Below are 20,798 nucleotides of genomic sequence, written 5' to 3'. Positions count from 1 at the left end.
TTTTGTGTGTTTGCAACGATGACCCACCTTGCCCTTCTGGCTCAGCGGTTCTATGGTGAGCGAGTCGGCTCCGATGTCCACGATGGTGCCCAGCTGGAACCCGTCTGTGGGGTGGGGGGCCCACACTGGCTTCGCATCCTCCATGGCTTAGCTGTGGTCAGCACAGCCTGGTAACTGAATGCGAGGACACAATAACACACACTATTATTACGATCAATACTTCTCTGGCTCTGTACTAATTCTAATAAGTGGAACATAAATAATGTAAGAACATGTTAAATTGACAAAATTGACCAATTCTACCATTGAAACTTAAATCGAAATCAACTTGCACACTTGAGTACAATGACAATAAAGGGATTTCTGATTTCTGATTTCTCATTTTACATCATGCTGTACCTTTGGAGAAAGCAAATTATTTAAAACAGAATCAATAGCTCCTCTGATTGCAGCCAAATAGTGCATTAATTGCGACAAGAAAGGATTAATAAATAATTCCGTTGACCAAATTCTTAATTAACATTGTATTCACTAATATAACCGTGATTGAAATATTTTGCAGGGTCATAAGTGGGGGCGTTTCAATTAATCGAAGTTCAATTACGATTATTACACTCAACAATTACAAAATTGGCATTTAACATTGTTAAAATAGTACTCATTTTACAAAAATAAAAAGATAGTACTCATTTACTTGAGTTCAAAATGTAAAAATTTGAGCGTTCTATTGAATTCTTTTTTTAAGTTTGTAACAGTTCAATAGAAATTCATAAGTGTATAGCAAGTAAACTCCAATGCACTGTTTCTTTATAGAACAAAACCATACACAAATTTATCCATTTGCCCCCTTTTTTATTTTAAGATAAAATAAATTAGATGTGTCTGAATGTTGTCTCCATTCATACATTTTTTTCTGTTTGGTACGAAAAAAATCATTTGAATAATTGTGATTTCAATTTGTACTGTATATTTTTTTTCCATTATCGAGCATACGTCTTTACGTGCCAAAGAAAATGCAAAAAACATTTGATACTGACCTAAAAATATAACCAACTAAATAAATACGGTCTTCAATGAGCCTTAATTGTTGAAACATTTAATAATTTTTAGTTAACTGGCAGCATACACAACCTCATTTTTTTCTCAGGCATCATAATAAGGTTACAAAAGCACTTACACGTACGTGGCTTTGTTGTAATGGAGATGTCAATATAGTACAGTGAAGATTATCGAAAACAAATGAGGCACTTCCTTCTCCTCCCTTGATTCCAAATATCGATTGTGACCACTTCCGAGTTAAGAAAAAAAAAATGCTCTGAAGGCATTTTTGTGCTGAAGACTGAACACAACGAAAGCATTTATTGCCAGTCCGACTCTACCTGGACAAAACACTTAGGCTATTTCTTTGCTTTTCCAAAGCCTTCTATTACAATTGCCACACAAGCTAAAGTCAAGTGGCATTCGGGAGAGACTTGTACTCGACCAGCTACCACTCGCAGGATCTCTCCATGAACCTGATGCTTCTTTATGTTAAGCACCTTGATTTAAAGCTTTGCTTAAGTTGTCTACAATATCGCACTACAGACTTCTCTACTACTCTTAGCTTGATGCATTATTATATGAAATTCAGTAACACAACAGTTGAACCCAGAATAGATTACACTCGACTACATGGCAAAGGTCTAAGCGGCCGCGCTGTTGGTATGAAAGCTTGACATCAACGTCATTAACAGCTCTCGAGCGTTAATCCTAAAACAACTATATCACCGTTAAGACCTGACGTTTATGCTCCAATATCCAATTAGGCGAGAGACTGCGGTCAAATGTCAAAGGCGATCGGTGTCGGAAAGTGCTGACAAAGCCTTCAAACTGAAATTAATTCAGTCGGTTAACTGACTCAGCAGATTTGTTGTGAACAGTAACTTGTCATCTATGTACCTATTATTTTTCGTTCTTTATTAAGGACATACAGTACTCTCAATCACAGAAAAGCCACATTTATCTAAACCTCTCTTTCGGATGTACTGCACATATCCCAAATTAATGTAGTCATTATGTGGCCAGCAGAGTTGCTTTTGATTCTGTCTCAACTAGCTTTCTGTTTGTTTAACCTATATTAAGATTCAGAAAAGTCATTCCCAACGTTACAGATCACACACTCAGGTGGTTACGATTTCACTGACCTCCACAACCTCATATTTGTATCAAGAAGTGACAAGCCAGCAGAGTCAACAGAACTACAGTGAAGGTCAGTGACGCTAAACAAATTTTCTCTAAAACAGAGATTACAAGTAGATGAGGGAAATTGATCACAATATTATCAGAATATCTTTATCTTAACCCAGACATGCAGTATAAGCAAGGGCAAAAACCAAAAGTATGACGGTTGTGTAACAGAACAGGATAAGATAACCGTTTTCTTCCCTGCGTTATCTTCAACCTTCCAAAGTTAGATCAAGGTTGAAGTCGTTCAGATTTTCCCACAGTTGTCTACATTAAATGGTCAACTCAATCATGAAGCAATATGTGTTTATTTGGCATAGGGTGTTTTTTTTTTTTTTTTCAAAAGTTGCTGTAAAGGTAGCAAGAGACGCTGCTGTGTTTTTACTTCCATGGAGCCTTACATCACATAGTTTCTATTGGTGTCTTGTTTAATTCTTCGTTGCTATCAATAATGCAGTGAAAACTGAGTCAGAATTAATCGTCTCCTACTTAAGTTGTCACAATTGACAGATGTGGGAAGCAAGCGAAGTTTATTCCATTTCAGTCATTTGCACTTGCGGCACGGCTGTAACACCATGCCGATGTGTATTTTGTTTGGGATGTGTTTTATTAATGTGTGTGTGTGTGTTTAAGAAAAGAACAACAGATTTGAGTGTTGGATGCTAAAGAACGGGATAACAAAACAAAACTGTACTGTACTACTTGAGTATGAAATGTGGCAGTAGCTACCCAGCACCTGATACATTTTTACAGAAGTGAAAAAAGGGGGCATCTATTTGGGGTGAATTATTGATTCATTTATGTAGCAATAAATTGAGGTAATTTGGCGATCAAGGCATCAACGTTTGATTACATCATGGTACATGATGCTATGTGATCACAGCAGGGCAGTTGGTTTTGTCATGTAACATGCCACATTAAAAGGAGGCTGTCAAACAATGTGGTACAGTATACAGCTTTAAGGAGGGCCTTATCCTAAAGGTGGCATCTTGAATCAAATGCGTTGGTGCTCTGCACATGCCTTAAATCCTATTAGTATCTGACCCTAATCCAGACAATGGAGGCAAGAGGGGGGGGGGGGGGGTGCTTAAAAACCTAACAAATAAAAAGTCAAGTGATTATTTGAGTAAATGCAAACCAGTGGGTCATGTCTGGTGCTGTGATGCAGAGTGGGAAATATGTCAATGGATATAGTGCCTGACAGGAACACACAATCTTGTTTCCTGCCTCCTGCTTCCTGTTCCCTGCTGGGCATAGGCACAGGGAAAATGAATCAGGATGAAAAAAAAAGCGTGCTCGCAGGTTGTGCTTTTATGGGGAGCACAGCTTTAAAATAGAGTAGAATAGAGAGTCAATGCAAGACAATACAGGAGATTACAAAATTTAATCCAGGCACACTTGTGAACACTATCTCATGAATAAAGGTATGGCACTTGTAGAATACATCAGTGAACAGGGTCGCAAAACACTGACTTTATTGTGGCAAAGTTGAGGGCACCCCTCCCTCTTTCCATAAGCCCCTCAAATCTCTAGCAGCACCCCTGCGTCGCTCTGACGTCATCATAGTTCAAAAGTAGTAGTTTACGTCATGCGGTCACTGTCTATGCCAGACGAAAAGATTAATTCATTTAATTTGGCTAATTTGTTGTTTTTATTTGACCAGTCATGACATAATTTTTTTAATTCGGGTAAGTTAATTTAAAACAATTAGTGAAGTAACCGAGTTTAGATACAACTGTAGCCTACCTGTTGCTGTGACTCTCCTCCAAATGGTGCAATCGTCAATTTGCGGCGTGTATCCTATAAATAGCGGAATTTAGGTTTGTGGGGTGCTGGTGACGCTCATCCAAACATAAAAGAGTTGAGTGCCGCCGGTGTTTCTCGCAGGGCCCCCCCCACAACTGACCGAGTGCGACCTGAAGACTCAATGGATGTCAGACAGGCAGTAGAGCAAAGAGGAGGAGAGATAGCTCGCGGTCACGATGCGTTTACGTGCAACTGGGATTATCGTGTCTGGTAGAAATATTCCACTGGGACATTGATAGCAACGACACTGTTGCTGCAAAATTAAATTAGCTTTAGAATTAACGTAATTTTTTTTTCTACTAGAATAGAAGTTTCACTTGATTTGTCTCCTTAGTTATTGTTTCGTTTTTGTCTTTGAGCAAGGGACAGCGCAATGCACGAAAACAACTACAACACAACACGCTCTATACATGAGTGCAATGCATTCTATTGACTGTTGCTGCTGTATAATGAAGAACTTTGGAATTAATTAACTGGGGAATTTATGAGTTTTCCCTTCCTTTATATTGGCATAGTGGTACAGTCAACATTGTGTCTTCGCCCTTCGGCCAGATTTATGACTTAATTTACACCAGTCGCTTGCAGTCGGGGCCCTGAAGCACGGATTTACTTCCTTATTACGGTGCATTCGTGGAAGGTGGGAATTTTTCCCATGTCCGATTAGGAAAAGTGCACTGGAACGCCCTTTTGACGTGGGAGGATCGGATGACCGAGTCGGCTTCAATCAGACGTCACTAAGCACTCAAAAATCACGATCTCCAGGGTTATTTACCGATATTAATCTGTCTTTATTAATGTCTGATCGTCATTTTGTGGCGGGTTACATTCAAGCAACATTATGGACATTTGTTTAAAAGTGTATTCAAAACTTAAATATCAACACAGAGCCACCACCACACATGACTCTTTTGTGCCAACATTTGTATGTGCCATGTACGCGTAATTTAGCAGATACACTTTAAACCGATTAAATAATAATCTCATCCTTAAAACGGGAGCTGGGAGCAATATTGAAGCACAATTGCAGTAAAAAGACTGCAAATGTTGCCTTGAGAGTCATGAATTCTTTATTGGTGTGTCACCCAAAACCTTTAGGAGGATTTTTCAAGGAGACACTCAATCTACCTTTGAAAGCCACTGCTGGGTTTGTGGATCTAATTCGGATATGTGATACCCCACGTTTTCGACCGTATCCCATTACTGCCTCTGGACAACAGCATGGAGGCACTAGATGAATATTTTTATTTTTTAATTCCACATTGAATGTTGTAAAATAGTATCAGAACTAATTTAGTCATACAAATTCAGAAGCAGATTTTTTTCTGGTTATATTTGATATATAGTTTTAAAATTTTTTTTATCATACCAATCATGAACTGCAATATTAGAATGTATGTTAGTTACTTGCGGTTTATCAATGCTTTGAAGACAATATTTATTGTTTTGGGACACACTTTAGTTGGACAATACCTCCATCAAGTGGACAAACTCATCTGTGGTGCGAGACCCATAGTTGTCCCAAAAAGTGCATATTCTTCATTCAATATGTCAACCCAAAATCTTAATAGTTTTAGAGGATGCCATCTCATCTCATGTGTTTATAGACATGTAAGTATTTATACAGTGCTTAACAAATGTATTACATCACCTGCCAGGGCCGCTGTGGCATAAACCGTTAATTGGATTGTGGCCTAATACACTGCAGCTGATTTTGTATAATTAAGTAAAATATACACCCAACCATATGAAATAATACCAAAGAGCTCACAAATGAAAGTTAGTAACATGGCACCAGGCCTAGTGCAGTAGTTGTGTTGTGATGGTCAGTGATGGGCAACTGGCGGGCTTGGCTAGATTATTTGTGTGAAATATACAAATGTCAAGTCAGAAGCCTGGTTATCAGAGACACTATCAGCCAAGAAGGATTTCCACCTTTCCATTCCTCTTGTGCTGTTGCCTGAGCTTGTTAAAGCAAAGAAACCTGAATTTCTTAAGAACCGTTCTATGAAAATGGCTTGAGTATTTGTTGATGCTAATAGTTAAAGAAAAAAAAAAAAAGAAAAATGTTTAATACGGTTTCTTTGTCTTTGGTCTTGTGGTCTTTCCACCATTTAAGTTGCCCAATCCTAAATGAAGTAGTTGAAAGTACTGTTAAATGCATGATATCCTGAAAAAAATGCACTTTTTGGTTTGAGGTTCAGTGACCATCAGTCACCTCCCACCCCACACTCTTCTTTGTCAATCACTCAGCAACTTTCCCAGCCAATTATCTGCACAGCCCGGCGTTATCTGTGTTTATGAATGTCCAATCCCCAACATTCCTCGAAGCTTGTGTTAGAAACTTGTTCACATCTTTTTTAAACTGACCAATTCTCTGCCAAGCTGCTTGTACGCTCTACTTGAGACTGGAGAAAACTACATCTTCAGGTGAGCTGTGTGATCTTAAAATGCTCAACAATTATAGTAGCTACTAAGAAAGTTTGAATATTTCTTTTTAGATTTTTGATAATTTCTGGACAATATATTTAATAGTTTATTTTCTGAATGGATTTGAGAATTTTGGAATGTGCTATTTTTGCAAGACTACTTTTATTATTATAATTATTATATTTCATTCTGAAATGTACTATCAACCAATTATATCATTATTGTATTATTTTTACAAATAAAAGGTTAAATTGTAATAGTAGAATAATTGTGAGCGCCTACTATTAAATCTATACGATACAAAATCATTTAGTTGTGATGCGTTGTTTTTCTGCTGGTGGTGTTTCCTCTAATTTCTTCATTATATAAACTGAGTATTTTTGTTGCCATAAAGCCAGATTGTATTGGGATTTTATGATGCATAATCTCAATGATTTAATTGCATTATCACAGCATATAATTTCCGATTTATTAGAATTGTGATGTTTTCTCTTTAAGTGACTAATTTATACTTTCCACCTTTACAGCCTACTACATAGTTTACGACTATGAAAGAACAAAAGCACATACAATCATTCCTTGTCATGTATGTGGTGACTTTATTGACATTAAATATATCACAAGGACAACACCTGGCAGAGGAGACTTGCACTGTTCAGCTCCTTGTCCCTGGCCTCAAAGGTAAGGTGTTCAAGAATCCTCCGCACATTTCAGTTTACTTCTGATTGGGTCATTTTTCTCGAAAGGAGAACCGGGGGAGAAAGGACCAAAGGGAGCCCCAGGGAGACCAGGAAGAGTGGGACCACCGGGGGAAATTGGTATAATTTTGCCCATTCTATTCTATTCTCATTGTAAGAAATATATATTTTAGTCGTTTCATCACACACACGGGCACGCACACACATTGCTGGGCTAAGGATCGCATTGCTTGGCTTGTTGATGTGCTGTGTGTCAAGCTAATCAGAGCTGGTCAAGTGTTTACATTTGGATGAGAAATGACTCGCACAATCCAAAGCAGGAGACGTGTTTACTGAAGGCTTTAATGAGAAGTGGACCGTGTTCAAGCTCATTACACACATACAAAATTTGATTGTTTTTCTTCCATTCCAGGTATGAATGGACATCTGTGGTGCATAAAAAAAAGAGATGTGATATACTGTATTGCGGCAACAGTGCCTGACGAGTGCATGTAAAAACCGGGTACTTGGTTTCCTTCCCCATTCCAAAAGCATGCAAGTTATATTAATCAAAGAGTCTAAATTGTCCTGAGATGTGAATGTGAGTGAGAATAGTTGTTTATGTGTCCTGCGCTTGGTGTCCAGCCCAGGTAATACTCCACCTCTCGTCTGACCTTTGAAGGCAGCTGGGATAGGCTCCAGCACACGCGCAACCCTAACGAGCAATGAACATAAGAAGTATAGAAGATGGATGACTGGATCCACTGTGGATGGCTGGAGATATTTTTTGTAATAAATGACTACATACTCCTATCATCCATACTTTTCAGGTCAGCCTGGGCTTAAAGGACACAAAGGCATTATAGGACATTATGGAAAAGTGGGACCAAGTGGAATGAAAGGTTAGTATAAGTTTTTTGTCAACCCTCCAGGAAGCGTTCCCATGAAAATGAATGGAAATTGAAATCATCATCGAAGGTTTTCGCTCTGTGGATTATGTTGTAAGTCACATTTATAAGTCTTAATGATCAAACAAGTGCTAAAACAAGTTTGACGCTATAACACTAAACGTAAAGATACTCAGCCTTTGAATATGACTTGCTGTGGAAAAGGCATCATACTTAATGTGGCGCACCTTTTAAAAACTTTAACTGTCGTCGAATAAAATAAATAATAAAATAAGTTCCACACTCAGCAGTAAAAGTTAAGAAAAATTGTGTATTATACATTAATACGAAACAGAGCTACTACTCGCCGACTTTCTTTCATTTTGTTCTTCATTAATATTGATTTATTACTACTTTAGCCATACTTAACGGCACACTCAGGCGTAGTGGCTAGGTTTACATGGACACATTTATTCGGATTACATGCCTGATCGGAATAAAAATGCTTCATGTACACACCCCGATAGGACTATTCGGACCCAATCAAGCCCATTCCGATGACAAATTTATTCTGAATGAGGGGATTCGTTGATATTGATTGATAATCCAATCAGCGCATGAAAACTTCTACAATATTTTATCCCCGGAAGCAAGTAGAAGCAGAGCGAGAGAAACACATGATGGGCGCCAAACTGAACTGGGATATTTGCAGCTCCATTAAGAAGTATTACCTCAATGTAACAACGCAAACGGGAAAATATGGGAAATAACGCTGAGATTTAAAAGTACAAATGAACAAAGCGTCCCACTACTTGAGAAGGACTGCTGTAGACTTAGTTGACATATTTTCACAGGCATAAAAGGAGACATGGGGGATTCAGGACCAAGAGGCCCAGATGGAGAGCCAGGTATCTCCTAGTAACTGCTATAGGATTGAGTTTTTGAAACCATGTTTTTTTAAATTTCGATAATAAACTATAAATGGACTCATTAGGTATCCCATGTGAGTGCTCGCCAATAAGAAAAATGATTGGCGAAATGGACATCCTTGTGGCCCAGCTATCGTCTGAACTGAAGTTCATCAAAAATGGTAACATTTTTAAATTCTGTGTTTGTGTTTGTGAGTGTGTATGGCACATAGTGTATATCCTAAATGCTTGCTGAAATATTCCACTTAAAGCACCTCAAAGACATGCAAATGCAGGCCATGTCAAATGTGAAATTTATAGAAATACAAGTGCTCATTTTTCAGCACTGCCCTCCCCCGCAGCTGTCGCTGGCATAAAAGAGACAGACAGTAAGGTGTATCTGCTGGTGAAGGAGGAGAAACGTTACACCGATGCCGAGCGCTATTGCCAGATGAGGGGAGGGCACCTGGCCATGCCCAAGGATGAAGGCGCCAACACAGCCTTGGCGGTCTACATCACGGAAGCGGGTCTAGGCAGAGTCTACATCGGCATCCACGACCTGGATGTGGAAGGAGTGTTCACCTACGTGGACCGCTCTCCCATGTCCACCTTCAGTAAATGGAGAAAAGGGGAGCCCAATAATGCGTATGACGATGAGGACTGTGCTGAGATGGTGGCCTCTGGAGAGTGGACTGATGTTGCGTGTCACCCAACTATGTATTTTGTATGTGAATTTGACAAGGACACTGTCTGAGATTTGATTAGTGATAAAATGATGCAAAACTATCACTTTTTGATAATACTTTGGATACACTTAGAAGGGTACAAATAGATTATAGAACTTGATATTTGATCGTTTTTTAACACATGGTTGATGTTTTTTCTCATAGGCAACTAAGGAAATAGAAATAATCTGTTCCAATGTCAAAGTAGTTTAAAGTTATTATTTAGTAGTTTGTCAATGCACAATTACTATTTATTTACACTTTTTCACGAATAGGAACTAACAGTCCTAGAAATAATTGGTTCCAGGGTGAGATCATCCCCATAATAAAATCCTTCAAAACTGTACAGAAAATGTTCTAACATTTAAACATTCTTGACTCTCATAAAAGTGTAAAAATAAGTTATCTATTTCTTATTTAAACATAACATGAGGTGACAAACAGTTAGAAAGTGTTGAAATATGTCGCTGTTAATAATGAAACCTAAAAACAATAAAACGCAAGTCCTGACCCGGATGAGAATCATGTATGCTCCTTTAAAATGAATGAATGAATATCTGCGTGTATGGATATTTTGATTCCTTATTCCTGGAGAAAATTTAAATCCCTGCAACTTTTATATTTTAGAGAAAGTGCGAGAGTTTACATTTCATTGTTACGTCAACGACAAGGTCAATTTATAAGTCAAAAGGTGAAGTTACTAAAATATGCATCAATCTACTAGATTATTGCAGATTTGGAATCCTTGTTAAATTCTCTTTCCAACAATACCTTATTTTGTGAAGATTGACCCAGTAGTTCCTGAGCTATAAGCGTTCAAAGGAAGGTGGCCACGCCCCTTTTTGACAAAGCTGTCCAAATGCGGCGGGTTGCCTGATTAACAATGACATAATTTAATTGACTATGACAAAATGTTCATCACATGATGGTTGACTACAAAAAAATCTCATCGCTCAACCCTGTACCTCTAACACAATTAAGTAATTAAATTAACGAACTATTGAATGTTGCCCCTTAAAAGCTTTACTGCACTTAACACTGGGGTGGTAATAGTGGCCACACTTTTACTGTGCATGGATTTATTATTTTTTTTAATTCACAAGAGACTAAAACAATAATAACAAATTAATGATACACAGTTTGACAGTGTAATGATTGCAGATTGAGAAAAACAAGAAGTCACACACTTTGTAGGGTGTGTGGCATTTCCTGCTTTCAAGGATCTTATGTTTAGTTGTGTCATTAATAATAATTTCTCATCTTTGCATCTCTGGCTGCTGCTTCTGTTGTTTTTTTTTTTTAGAGTGGATGTCCCTGCTGAGGTATCCTACTGACCCCTCTAAGAAAAAATGTATTTGAATATGCATGACGCAGTCTGAATAAAGCACAGCATCGCTCCCTTAAGAAATGAATAATTAATGCTGAGATGAATTATGCATTTAATTGACCAAGAACGGTTTGACACAAACTAATTAGGAACCATTGTTTGTGCAAGCGCCTGCCACCTTTGTACTATACTGTATATACTATGCAACAATGTATAAACTGAGTGACAAAAACAATTAGCCAATGAAAGTGACCATGTACAGAATTGTATTTATTATTAGTCAATCATCTATTTATGAAAATAGTCAGAGTTTCCTTTCAAATTTTTGCATCAAATTTATGTTGAAATGAATACGCGTACACAGAGATGATTTGACTTTGTAAACTGGTTGCGTTTAAAGGAACCATACAAAATAACACTAACTGATTAATCCACATTCGGTAATTTATTGACAATTATTAATTATCATAAAATCAATATCATAATATAAATTTCATTATGCAACACTTTCTGTCAATAAATCTCCGCTAGTGTTTAAATGTTCACTTCTAAAACAGCCCTAGAAAATCATAATGTCCCATCACTGATATGCTATTTTTAGAACAGGTCGGCGGGCTCCTCATCTAGTCATTTGGTGCCACTTGGTGCCCACGGGCCACATGTTGCTTACCACTCGAATGAAGCAAAAGTCACACTTTCTGTCTGCTTCAAGATAAGCAAAGTAGACTGACAAAAAATATAAACGCAACAATTTAGTTTTTGTTCCCATGTTTCATTTACTGAACTCCAAAATCTCAAATATTGTTCACCCATTTGTCTAAACCTGTGAGAGTGAGCATTCTCTCTTTGAGCTCCATCATCTAACCACTCTTTGCCTCACAAAATGTAACACAGTTCTTCACATAGAATTGATCAGGTTTGCCCACTTCAACGGCTGTGTGATGTTGCTGGCAGAAACACGCTGTTATGCCAGCCCAGGCCATCCCAAACGTGCTCAATGAGTCACATGTTCGGTCAGTACTGTCCATGTGAACAGATCCTTTGGACATGAGGCTGTCATTATCAGGCTTCAACATGAGTTGGTGGTCGTGGATGACTGGCACGCAAATGGGCTTCGTATCTCTGTGCATTTAAAATGCCATCTGCCTGTATAGTGATAAACGGGATTCAGAGAGCACCTCTCCAAAATGCCAGACTCAATTGAATGTGAGCAATTTGCCCATTCAAGTTGATCATGACAATGAACTGCAGTCAGGTCAACACCTGGAAGAGGATGCTGAGCATGCAGATGAGATACCATTAGATGGTTACTTTAAGTGTTACGGCCCTGGGCTAGGGCCCACGTACAAGGCCACGCCCTTGTTGTATTGCAGTAACTCTTGCACCCTTTCGTTTGTAAAGTCAATGGACTTGTGCCTCATCACTGGCCTGATTTCCTGCTCGTTCCCCATTGCTGGACTGCTTTCCCACTCGTTCCCCGTTGGTGGACTTCGTTCCTGCTCGTTCCCCATTGGTGGACTTCGTTCCTGCTCGTTACTCATGGACGTCCCAATCAACGAGCTCCACCTGTGCAGCTGGGACCAATAAAAGGACCTCGGTCAGGGCGGCTGGAACTTTAGAGTTCAGTTCGCCTCGCTTGCGCTCGTGGTGTCTCTTGGTTGGACTTTTGTGAATTTTCGAGACACTTGCTTTTGTTACTGGTACACATTTGTGAACTTGGGTTAATACTGTTTGGTTGAGATCATTTGTTTGAACCCTACCTCTTTTCTTTACTAAAAATAAATTGTAAACTCTCTCCACACCATTTAACAGCTTGGTTTATGTTACTTCCCTCCTTCCCTAGCAGAGCCGGTCGTAACAAAAGTATGTGCCAAATGGTCCCGTCTTGGTACGATGACAGACATCCGGTTTGGAAGACGAGATGTTATTTGTCAGGTGTGGGCAAACTATGGCCTGGGGGCCATATGTGGCCCGTTAAACGTTTTAATCCGGCCTGCCGAACTTGAAAAAATTAAATGGATAAACCTTTTTAATGTTTTATTTTCTAAATACTGTGTTTTTCAAAGACATATATTCTTGTAATGTTTTTGTTCACTTTCATTTAAAAATAAATGTATTTTTTTTTCTCCAATGAGGTGAGGTGACCAAAACACTCCATCCATCTGCTCCTGGTCCGGCCCCTCTGTCAAATTTTAGAACCCAATGTGGCCCGCCAACCAAAAAGTTTGACCACCTCTGGTATAGATTCTGATCATTACTACACACTTTAAGTGCAATAAGTACAAACTAGTCATTTTTTCCCTTTGTCACATTTTGAAAATCAGTGATTTTAAAGTTGGTACATGTGTACCCCAATTCCAGTTTAAAACCCTCAAAGGTCATAATGATTAGACAACATGCACAATGCCCATGTTGTTTGGTTTAAAATGTGTATTTTGATGTACACGATTACTCATGAATACAAAATTAGACGTGACGCAAGTAGTTTTTAAAAACTTGAGAAAGAACTGTCCCCTTACGAATCCTCTTTAGTGTCCTTGCATTATTAAATTTTCTGTCATGTTTGTACACATCCTGGTATATTGTCATTGTGAAGAAAATGGCAAATCAAATCAAAATCGCAATCTATGTCAGAAAAATCGCAATACGAATTTTTCCTAAAATCAGTCAGCCATAATTTCCTCACCATTTCAATTAACTTTTCCCCAAGTGCGGGATGTATTGTTCGAGTACAATTGGCTACGAAACGCCACTATCATCCATCACTGTCTGCAGAAGCCACTGAGTTACCATTTGGTTCCACTTTGATGGTGAGGCAGGTTGGCCCAGTTGATCAAGAGCAGCAGAACTCATGCACAGATCATTTGCACCAGGAGCACAACTTGTCACAATGAAAAACCAAAACATAAGAAACATACATTCATATTGTGATTAACTCGACAGTTTTGAATTCATATGCGAAGTGCATGGCGTGGAGAAGGCGAGAACATGCATACTAGGCAGATTGGGTTGTCGTCCGACGTGTGATAATTCTAACCATGAAAGATGACTATGCTGTGGCACATGCCAATTTTTCACATGGAGAAAAATGAGCCGTGCATCAATTGACGCCTTTTATATTCATGCACAGTATATGTAGCTGATATTTGAAATACTGTACATGCATCTTATGAAAACATTTTGGATGCTTTTCCTGAGTTCATCACTGTTTCTCAACATTTAGCCAGAACACCCATTTTACATCAGAAAAACCTCACGGCACACCACCATACATAAAAAAACAAAAAACAAAGAATGAAATAATATTGATCTTGTCTCAGTTTTCTCGCAAATGTGCTTAGTGTGAAATTTGTGCCCGTTTAGTTGAACACAAAGCTGATATTCACACAGGAATTAAGCCATTACTTTTTCTGTTGTATGAATTGAAACAGGAACACAGCTTTATTGTATCCCCTACAACACATAGGAAGAGTGTCCAATTGTTCTTTTTGCCACAATTCATCACTGGCAAAAATAGATTAAAATAGATATCTGTATTTCATATAATGATAAATCTAACTGTGCTGGCACCCTGGTTGGGAATCACTGACTTAATTAAGGATACACATGTTCAATATTGAATGCTGGACATCCAGACGGGGAAAAAATGGATTAGTGCCAAATTTTTCTTTTAGCAGATCATTTGAGTTAGGTGTGCTGGAGGAAACATGGAAGACATCCAGGGTGGTGGCCCTCAAGAACTGGAGGATGAATTATATTAGCATAGCATTGTTCTATAAATCATGATAAATATTTTAAAAAAGTTCTTAAACGAAAATATTTTGTTGAATTTTCAAGTATTTCACTGAGAGTTCAGTTGTGTGCAAAAAACAACAACAAAAAAATGGTTGAACTTTCCTATTATACCACTAGGTGGAGACAGAGACAACGGTATGGCTGTGGTGGTTTGCCCCCACCAGGCTGAGTCCGAGCCGAACTCATCAAGCATACATGATGGTGGCACATTTGAATCCCCTCAATGCTCCCTTATGAATATCTGTAAACATGATGTGACCACTTAACAAGACCCTTTGAGGTGGCTAAAAAGATTCCGGCCCGCCCTGTCTTGATTTGTCACCTGTTAAGTCGTCCATTAACTGGGTCATCGTCATCATTAATTTCAGTTTGACCTCGCCAAGCAACAGCAGTCTGCTTACAAATGCCCATAAAAAGATGCTTTCAAATGTGCCCACATCACACGTGTTAAATTTAACCTTGCCTGCAGCGTGTGAGAAATTTGTGTGAGCTGCACAGGCGCTGAATCCCTGAATTGGACATCTGCAGCAGAGCCATTACGTGACTGCTCGGTGCAATGATGACATCATCCAGCACACAATGTTCCTTTTGGTCTTACAATGCTGAGTTAGCTGTTCCCTTGAATGCCTAAATTAAGGATATTTTGATAAAGCTTTTTGGCGTCAGTTTTTATCCTTAATCTTACAATGCTGACCTAAAGGATTACAGTACAACGCAGGTGCATAACTCACTGCAAAAAGTTCACTGGGAGTTTTAAGTTAAAAATTAATCCCATCTTTCAGTCTGGTGGAGAATTGGCCTGCCATCCGGTCACTGAGCATTACGGTTAATTAGAAATAGGGGCTAAGTCCATGATGTGTTTCTGATAAACAGTGATAAGTACTGGACAGCATTAGCTAAACTGCTTCTCTTTGCTGATTAAAACGAGTTACGGCGGAACTTGAAATATTGTGCATCATAAATTGTAAGAATGAAGAGCGGCTTGCCAAATGTTTCTTCAGAATCGTGCATCATATTTTACTGCCTTATATCAGGTGAATAGAAAATATGAACAAATGAGAATTACACTGCAAATCATAAACAAGATTGAGTAATGAAACACTGAATCACTGGACAATCTGATGAGCTAACCAACATAAAAATGATCATTTATAAAGATAAGTAAATGGGCAGTTAGTCAAGTCAAAGCATTGACCTAACCAAAGTGCGGAAAATGTAACATAATCTCAATTGGCCCGACTTTCAATTGAACTTTTTATTGCCTTTTAACAAAATAGAATATCTGTCCATCCATCCATGTTGTGTGGGCCATGTCCTCATCGGGGTCGGGTAACTGGAGCCTGTACCAGCTGACTTTAGGCTAGAGTTTAAATCAAACAGTATATTCAAATAAAAGTCTTAATAATACCTCATGTAGAAATATTATGAGTTGTAGGTCACTGATTGTCTGATGGTATATTTGCCTGACTTTGATGCAGGCCATGTAGGTTCTGCTACCACACTATGATAGCGTGAATGTAACATATTTTTCAGACTATAAACCGCTCCGGAGTCAACGCACCTCAAGTTGACGGCTTCTAACTATAGCAAAGTTGTTCATTCGTTGCCATGACTTCTGCTATATTCTTTTGGTGGTTGCCAAATACTTTTGGAGCACGAGCACCACCTTCTGGCCGCCGTCGGGAAAGCACCGTAAATATTTGCCACATGCCAAAAGAAAGTCAACAGGATAAGGGAACAGGGATTTGGGGGGCCAGTCCGAGCTCTAATTTTCTTATACACAAATTGTAGCTGAGAATAAGTTGGAAGGACCAGCCAAACATATGGGGAAAAAAAGTGTGACTTATGGTGCAAAAGACGCGGTAATTTTGAATGGCTCTCTATATGTTTGTATGAGTTCCCTGCGTTGTCATGGTTTTCCGTCTTCTTCGCACAATTAAAAAAGATACAATATTTTGCGTTTTTCAGTTAATTTCTACAGATTTAAATCACAAGTATATATAAAATTCAGTCACTTGTAGGTCTCAGAAAGTGGATGTGTACAGGCAAAGTCGTACTGCGGAGAAAATAAATTCAAAATATATTTTAGAATATCAAATAAAATGCTGGAGTGGCTTAACTGGGGCCACACATTCTTCGGCAGCTGTGATTTCACCTATGCGCTGTTTTTCTTTTGGAACCTCCTGTTATTGACTGCAAAAATTCACTTATCAACTTACCAATCAATTATAATGCCTAAGTGCATGATAAAATGATAATATTGATTTGGCGCCATCTGGTGGCACTTTGGACTCATGAATGTATGTTGAAGTGTGCTGAGGAGTATCAATTATACATCTATAGGCAAAAGCAAAAAATAAAAATAATTAAAAGTTTAGGGTTAGTGTCAAATTCTCACAGATTTTCATGATTTGCTGCAGGGCTTGATCCCCAATCCTGCGAATCGAAACTTCCCGTACAGGTGAGAGTTTAACAGAAATTACAATTCTTTATATGGTCGATTCTTCACCTCCTAGCATGTGTGTAAAAAAGCACCTAGAAACGATGAGTAAATCTCCCCACAGCGGTCGATTTCACCACTATTGCGAAACAGCTTCCACAGGGACGGAAGGTGAGGGGAATACTAGTCGCGCCCTGTGGAAAACTACACCCCCTGCTGCTGCCAGTGCGTCTTCTCCCTAAGGAGCATCGGGCCAAGGAGTGGCTCCTGCTGATACCGCAGCTTGCATGCTAGCTGGAGGCGGCTGGGCCCGCTTGGTCTGGACCTCCAGCGCCCCAACTCACTCACCGTCTCCAGGCCTCTAAGCTATCATATCACAGTGTCCTCTCGTTGACTCCTCTCCTGTGACGCTAGAGAGGACTACCGATTACTTACAACGCAGTCCACCCCTCCACTATCTCCAGTGTTGCGCTCTTTCTCCCTCATGCTTGAGGCCGCCTAATACACACAGCCATGCGCTCCCACGGGATATCGTACAGTAGATGTAGATGACCTCAGCTTCTCCACTGCTCGTGTTTCCTGACGGCTGCCACTTGTACTGTAATCTCATCCTGTCCCATGCAAAGAACAACTAGTAATAATAAGTGGTAGAAGTTTTGATGTTGTCAGACTGATATTTGCATCATATATGTTTCATTAAGTCGCCACGGTGGCCGACTGGTTAGAAGGATGCCCTCACATGTCTGAGGTGCAGGGTTCGGTCCCCGGCTTACAGCCTTCCTGTGTGGAACTTGCATGTTCTCCCCGTGGCTGTGTGGGTTTTTTCCGGGTAATCCGGTTTCCTGCACATTCCAAAGACATGCATGGCAATTTGATTGAATACTCTAAGTTGTTCCAAGGTATGAGTGTGAGCGTGGATGGTTGTTTCTCTTTGTGTTCCCTGCGATTGACTGGCAACCAGTTCAGGGTGTACCCCGCCTACTGCCCGAAGACAGCTGGGATTGGTTCCAGCACCCCCACGACCCTCTTGAGGAGAGGCGGCTTAGAGAATGGATGGATGGCTGTTTCATAAGGGCAGCACTATGAAGAAGTGGTTGTGTCACATTCAAGAGGTCCCAGGTTAGGTTTGGGGATTTCTATTTAAACTCATTTCAATGTTACAGCAGTTCTATGGTTTGTGGAGTCAACTCTAATGCAATTGAATTCATACATTTGTATTTTTTTAAATAACTCATTTTATGTATTTTTTGGTAAAGTACTGACATAATTGTAGCATTCCTAAGAATTAGATAAAGATAAAGATTAAGATGTACTTCAATAGTCCCACATTGGGAACATTTGCAGTGTTACTTCCACTGTACATTTCCGAATTGAGCCACACACATGGAAAACAGGAGTTGTCTTCTTAGTTCAATCCATGCAAAAAAGATGAGAGGATGTACAAAGAAACTTATAGACTGCAGCAAATAAAGTCTTCTGACTAACATGACAGCTGCCGTACACATGACTCATGGAACTGCTTTGCGTTCACAATTGTTTACAGCGGCTTGGATAATGGATAGATGGATGGACTTTGAACAAAATGTACGAAAATAACCTTGGATGAAAAGCCTCATGCTTCCACTGCAGGTCTAATGGAGAATACATTATTATCCAATCACATGTATTTTGTCCTCATTAGTGTGGACCCTATCCGGGTTGTCTGCGGGGAAGATTCGTGCCACTCCCATGTTTGGTCAACTGCCAGTGAAAGACCACGAATATCCACAAACAACCATACACACTCACATTCAAACAGACGGATAATTTAGAGTCTTCAATGAACATGAGGTACATATTTTTGGGATGTAGGAGGAAGACCAGAACCGACATTTTGTACCCTAAACCCCATAACTGCGAGGAAGACATGCTTGCAAAATTCCATTCCAGAGAAAAATATACACAATTGCATCACAAGAACCATGGAGGGTAATTCAGTCAAAAATGGTTTAGTACTCCACTGGTGGGCCAGTCACAATTACACAGACGTTTCCCAAGCCACTACACTCGTGATGGGAAAATGAAGCTTCATGAACCATTTATGATTTTACGCCTCTAGATGGCGGTCTCGGTTTAAAGATGAAGGCTAGTGCAAAGGAAATTCATAAAATGTTCACTGCATCGTTAAACCAAGAGTGTCATCAAGAAGGACTCAAAAATGATCACAAGTGCTTCCTGAAGCTTCATATACCCATCCCAAATGTAAACACGTAGAGCAGATTGTTGAATTTCGTTTGGCTTGTCAAGGTGTATTTTGAGTTCTCTCTTGAATTGAGGTGAAGAAATTGAATTCGTTCTCTTGTACCGCAGTGACAGTGCCACTTGCTCTTCTCCTCTTTCATCTCGTCTGCTTGTGGACACAGCCGAGCATGCAAGCGTGAACTCCATTTCAACCCATCCTTTTCGTCAACGCGCCAAGCAAACTTCACTCCCTTGTTTTTATCCCCCCCCCCCCCGCTCCCCACCTCTCGGCCCACCGGCGGCTGCACGGAATTCCAAAGAATATCAACAGCGTGTACATTAAAGAGAGCAAACAAGTGAGTAGTGACAATGCTGCCTTTCCCCCAGACTCCGTGTTAGTGAGCTTGCGAACACTCACTGCCACAAGTGCAGTCTGGTGGAAGCTCGAGATCACTACGGCAGACTACTCCATGCCCCCGCTGCCTCCCGAGCCTGCACAGGGACGGCAGGGTGTTTAAAAAAAAAAAGAAAAAAAAAGAGCGATGCGGCTGCACAGACACATTAAGTCTGTGTGTGCTTCTCATTCTCTGTAAGGCAGCTCACCTTTCTACCTACAAGAGAGAGGATGAGGAGAAAATTGCCTTTTCAGGGAAGCTTTAATTCAGATGTGTGTCTTGCTGTCTGAACATCACTCTGAATCCCAAGCACCTCTTCCTTGCAAAGTGAGTCCCGAGCCTCCTTTTCTCCCCTCCTCTTCATCAATACGCCACCGCTGTCTCCTTCCTTAAAGCTTGTTTGGATTTTCATTGTTTGATCTGCCTTGATAAATAAGACAAATGCAGTTAGAAATTCATAGCTGCCCCTCCACTCCCCCTTGCTTCATCAATAAATGATTAGTTTGCCACACTCCCCGGTGATTGATAGGTTGTGCACATAAGGATGTATTGGAAGCAGATGAATTCGATAGAGTCGCAGTCACGGGGGAACTACAAAGTGCATGAAAAATGGAGGTCAGTGGGGAATGTTAAAAAGAGTGTTGGAACAAGTTGTGTTTTGTCTTTTTTCCCCCCTATTATCAGCAGCTTGTCAATAATGAATCATAGTGAACTAGAAGAAAACACTTTATGTCGCAGTCTGTCGTTGTCTTCAATTTGTTTGAGCTGAGGTCCTTGGCAACACAGCCAGTTAAGAAAGACACTGCCAGGAATAAATGATGGATAGGAGTAAACAACTGTTTCACAATCAGTACTCTGATCATGCCTCGGCAGGAGGAAAGTAGATTGTTACTCATCTTAGTCATCTCTTTTTAGATTCATTCTCCTACCATGCTGATTTTGATTTTTATTAGGTAGAACTGTCTTTT

The 20,798-nt window shown here is 39.7% G+C and overlaps 2 protein-coding genes across 4 annotated transcripts in view; one reads left to right on the top strand and one right to left on the bottom strand.

Moving 5' to 3' along the window:
• Positions 1-4,203, bottom strand: part of LOC148343162 (unconventional myosin-VI-like) — a 42,852-nt gene extending 38,649 nt beyond the window's left edge. For both annotated transcript variants that reach the window (XM_088316320.1, XM_088316330.1), the window contains exons 1-2: positions 3,970-4,203; positions 28-174 (exon numbers count right to left, since the gene is read on the bottom strand). In XM_088316320.1, the coding sequence (XP_088172446.1) occupies positions 28-144 (117 nt within the window). In that variant the 5' untranslated portion in view covers positions 145-174; positions 3,970-4,203. The remainder of the gene's footprint in view (positions 1-27; positions 175-3,969) is intronic.
• A 2,138-nt stretch (positions 4,204-6,341) lies between these two features.
• Positions 6,342-10,169, top strand: colec11 (collectin sub-family member 11). Of its 2 annotated transcripts, none has more exons than XM_088305678.1 (7): positions 6,342-6,456; positions 6,984-7,137; positions 7,203-7,274; positions 7,964-8,035; positions 8,875-8,928; positions 9,015-9,110; positions 9,291-10,169. In XM_088305678.1, the coding sequence occupies exons 2-7, from the start codon at positions 7,005-7,007 to the stop codon at positions 9,680-9,682; spliced, it is 819 nt and encodes a 272-aa protein (XP_088161804.1). In that variant the 5' UTR covers positions 6,342-6,456; positions 6,984-7,004; the 3' UTR covers positions 9,683-10,169. The 2 variants fall into 2 exon arrangements, with proteins under 2 accessions (XP_088161804.1, XP_088161803.1); XM_088305677.1 differs by having other exon boundaries at positions 9,273-10,169.
• The last annotated feature ends 10,629 nt before the right edge of the window (positions 10,170-20,798 follow it).

Source organism: Idiotropiscis lumnitzeri, chromosome 1 (assembly GCF_059441095.1).
Source record: "Idiotropiscis lumnitzeri isolate Australia: NSW breed Sydney's pygmy pipehorse chromosome 1, RoL_Ilum_1.0, whole genome shotgun sequence".
Classification (NCBI taxonomy): domain Eukaryota; kingdom Metazoa; phylum Chordata; class Actinopteri; order Syngnathiformes; family Syngnathidae; genus Idiotropiscis; species Idiotropiscis lumnitzeri.
Note: the sequence above shows the minus strand (reverse complement) of the source record. Positions and strands in the feature narration are given on the sequence as shown.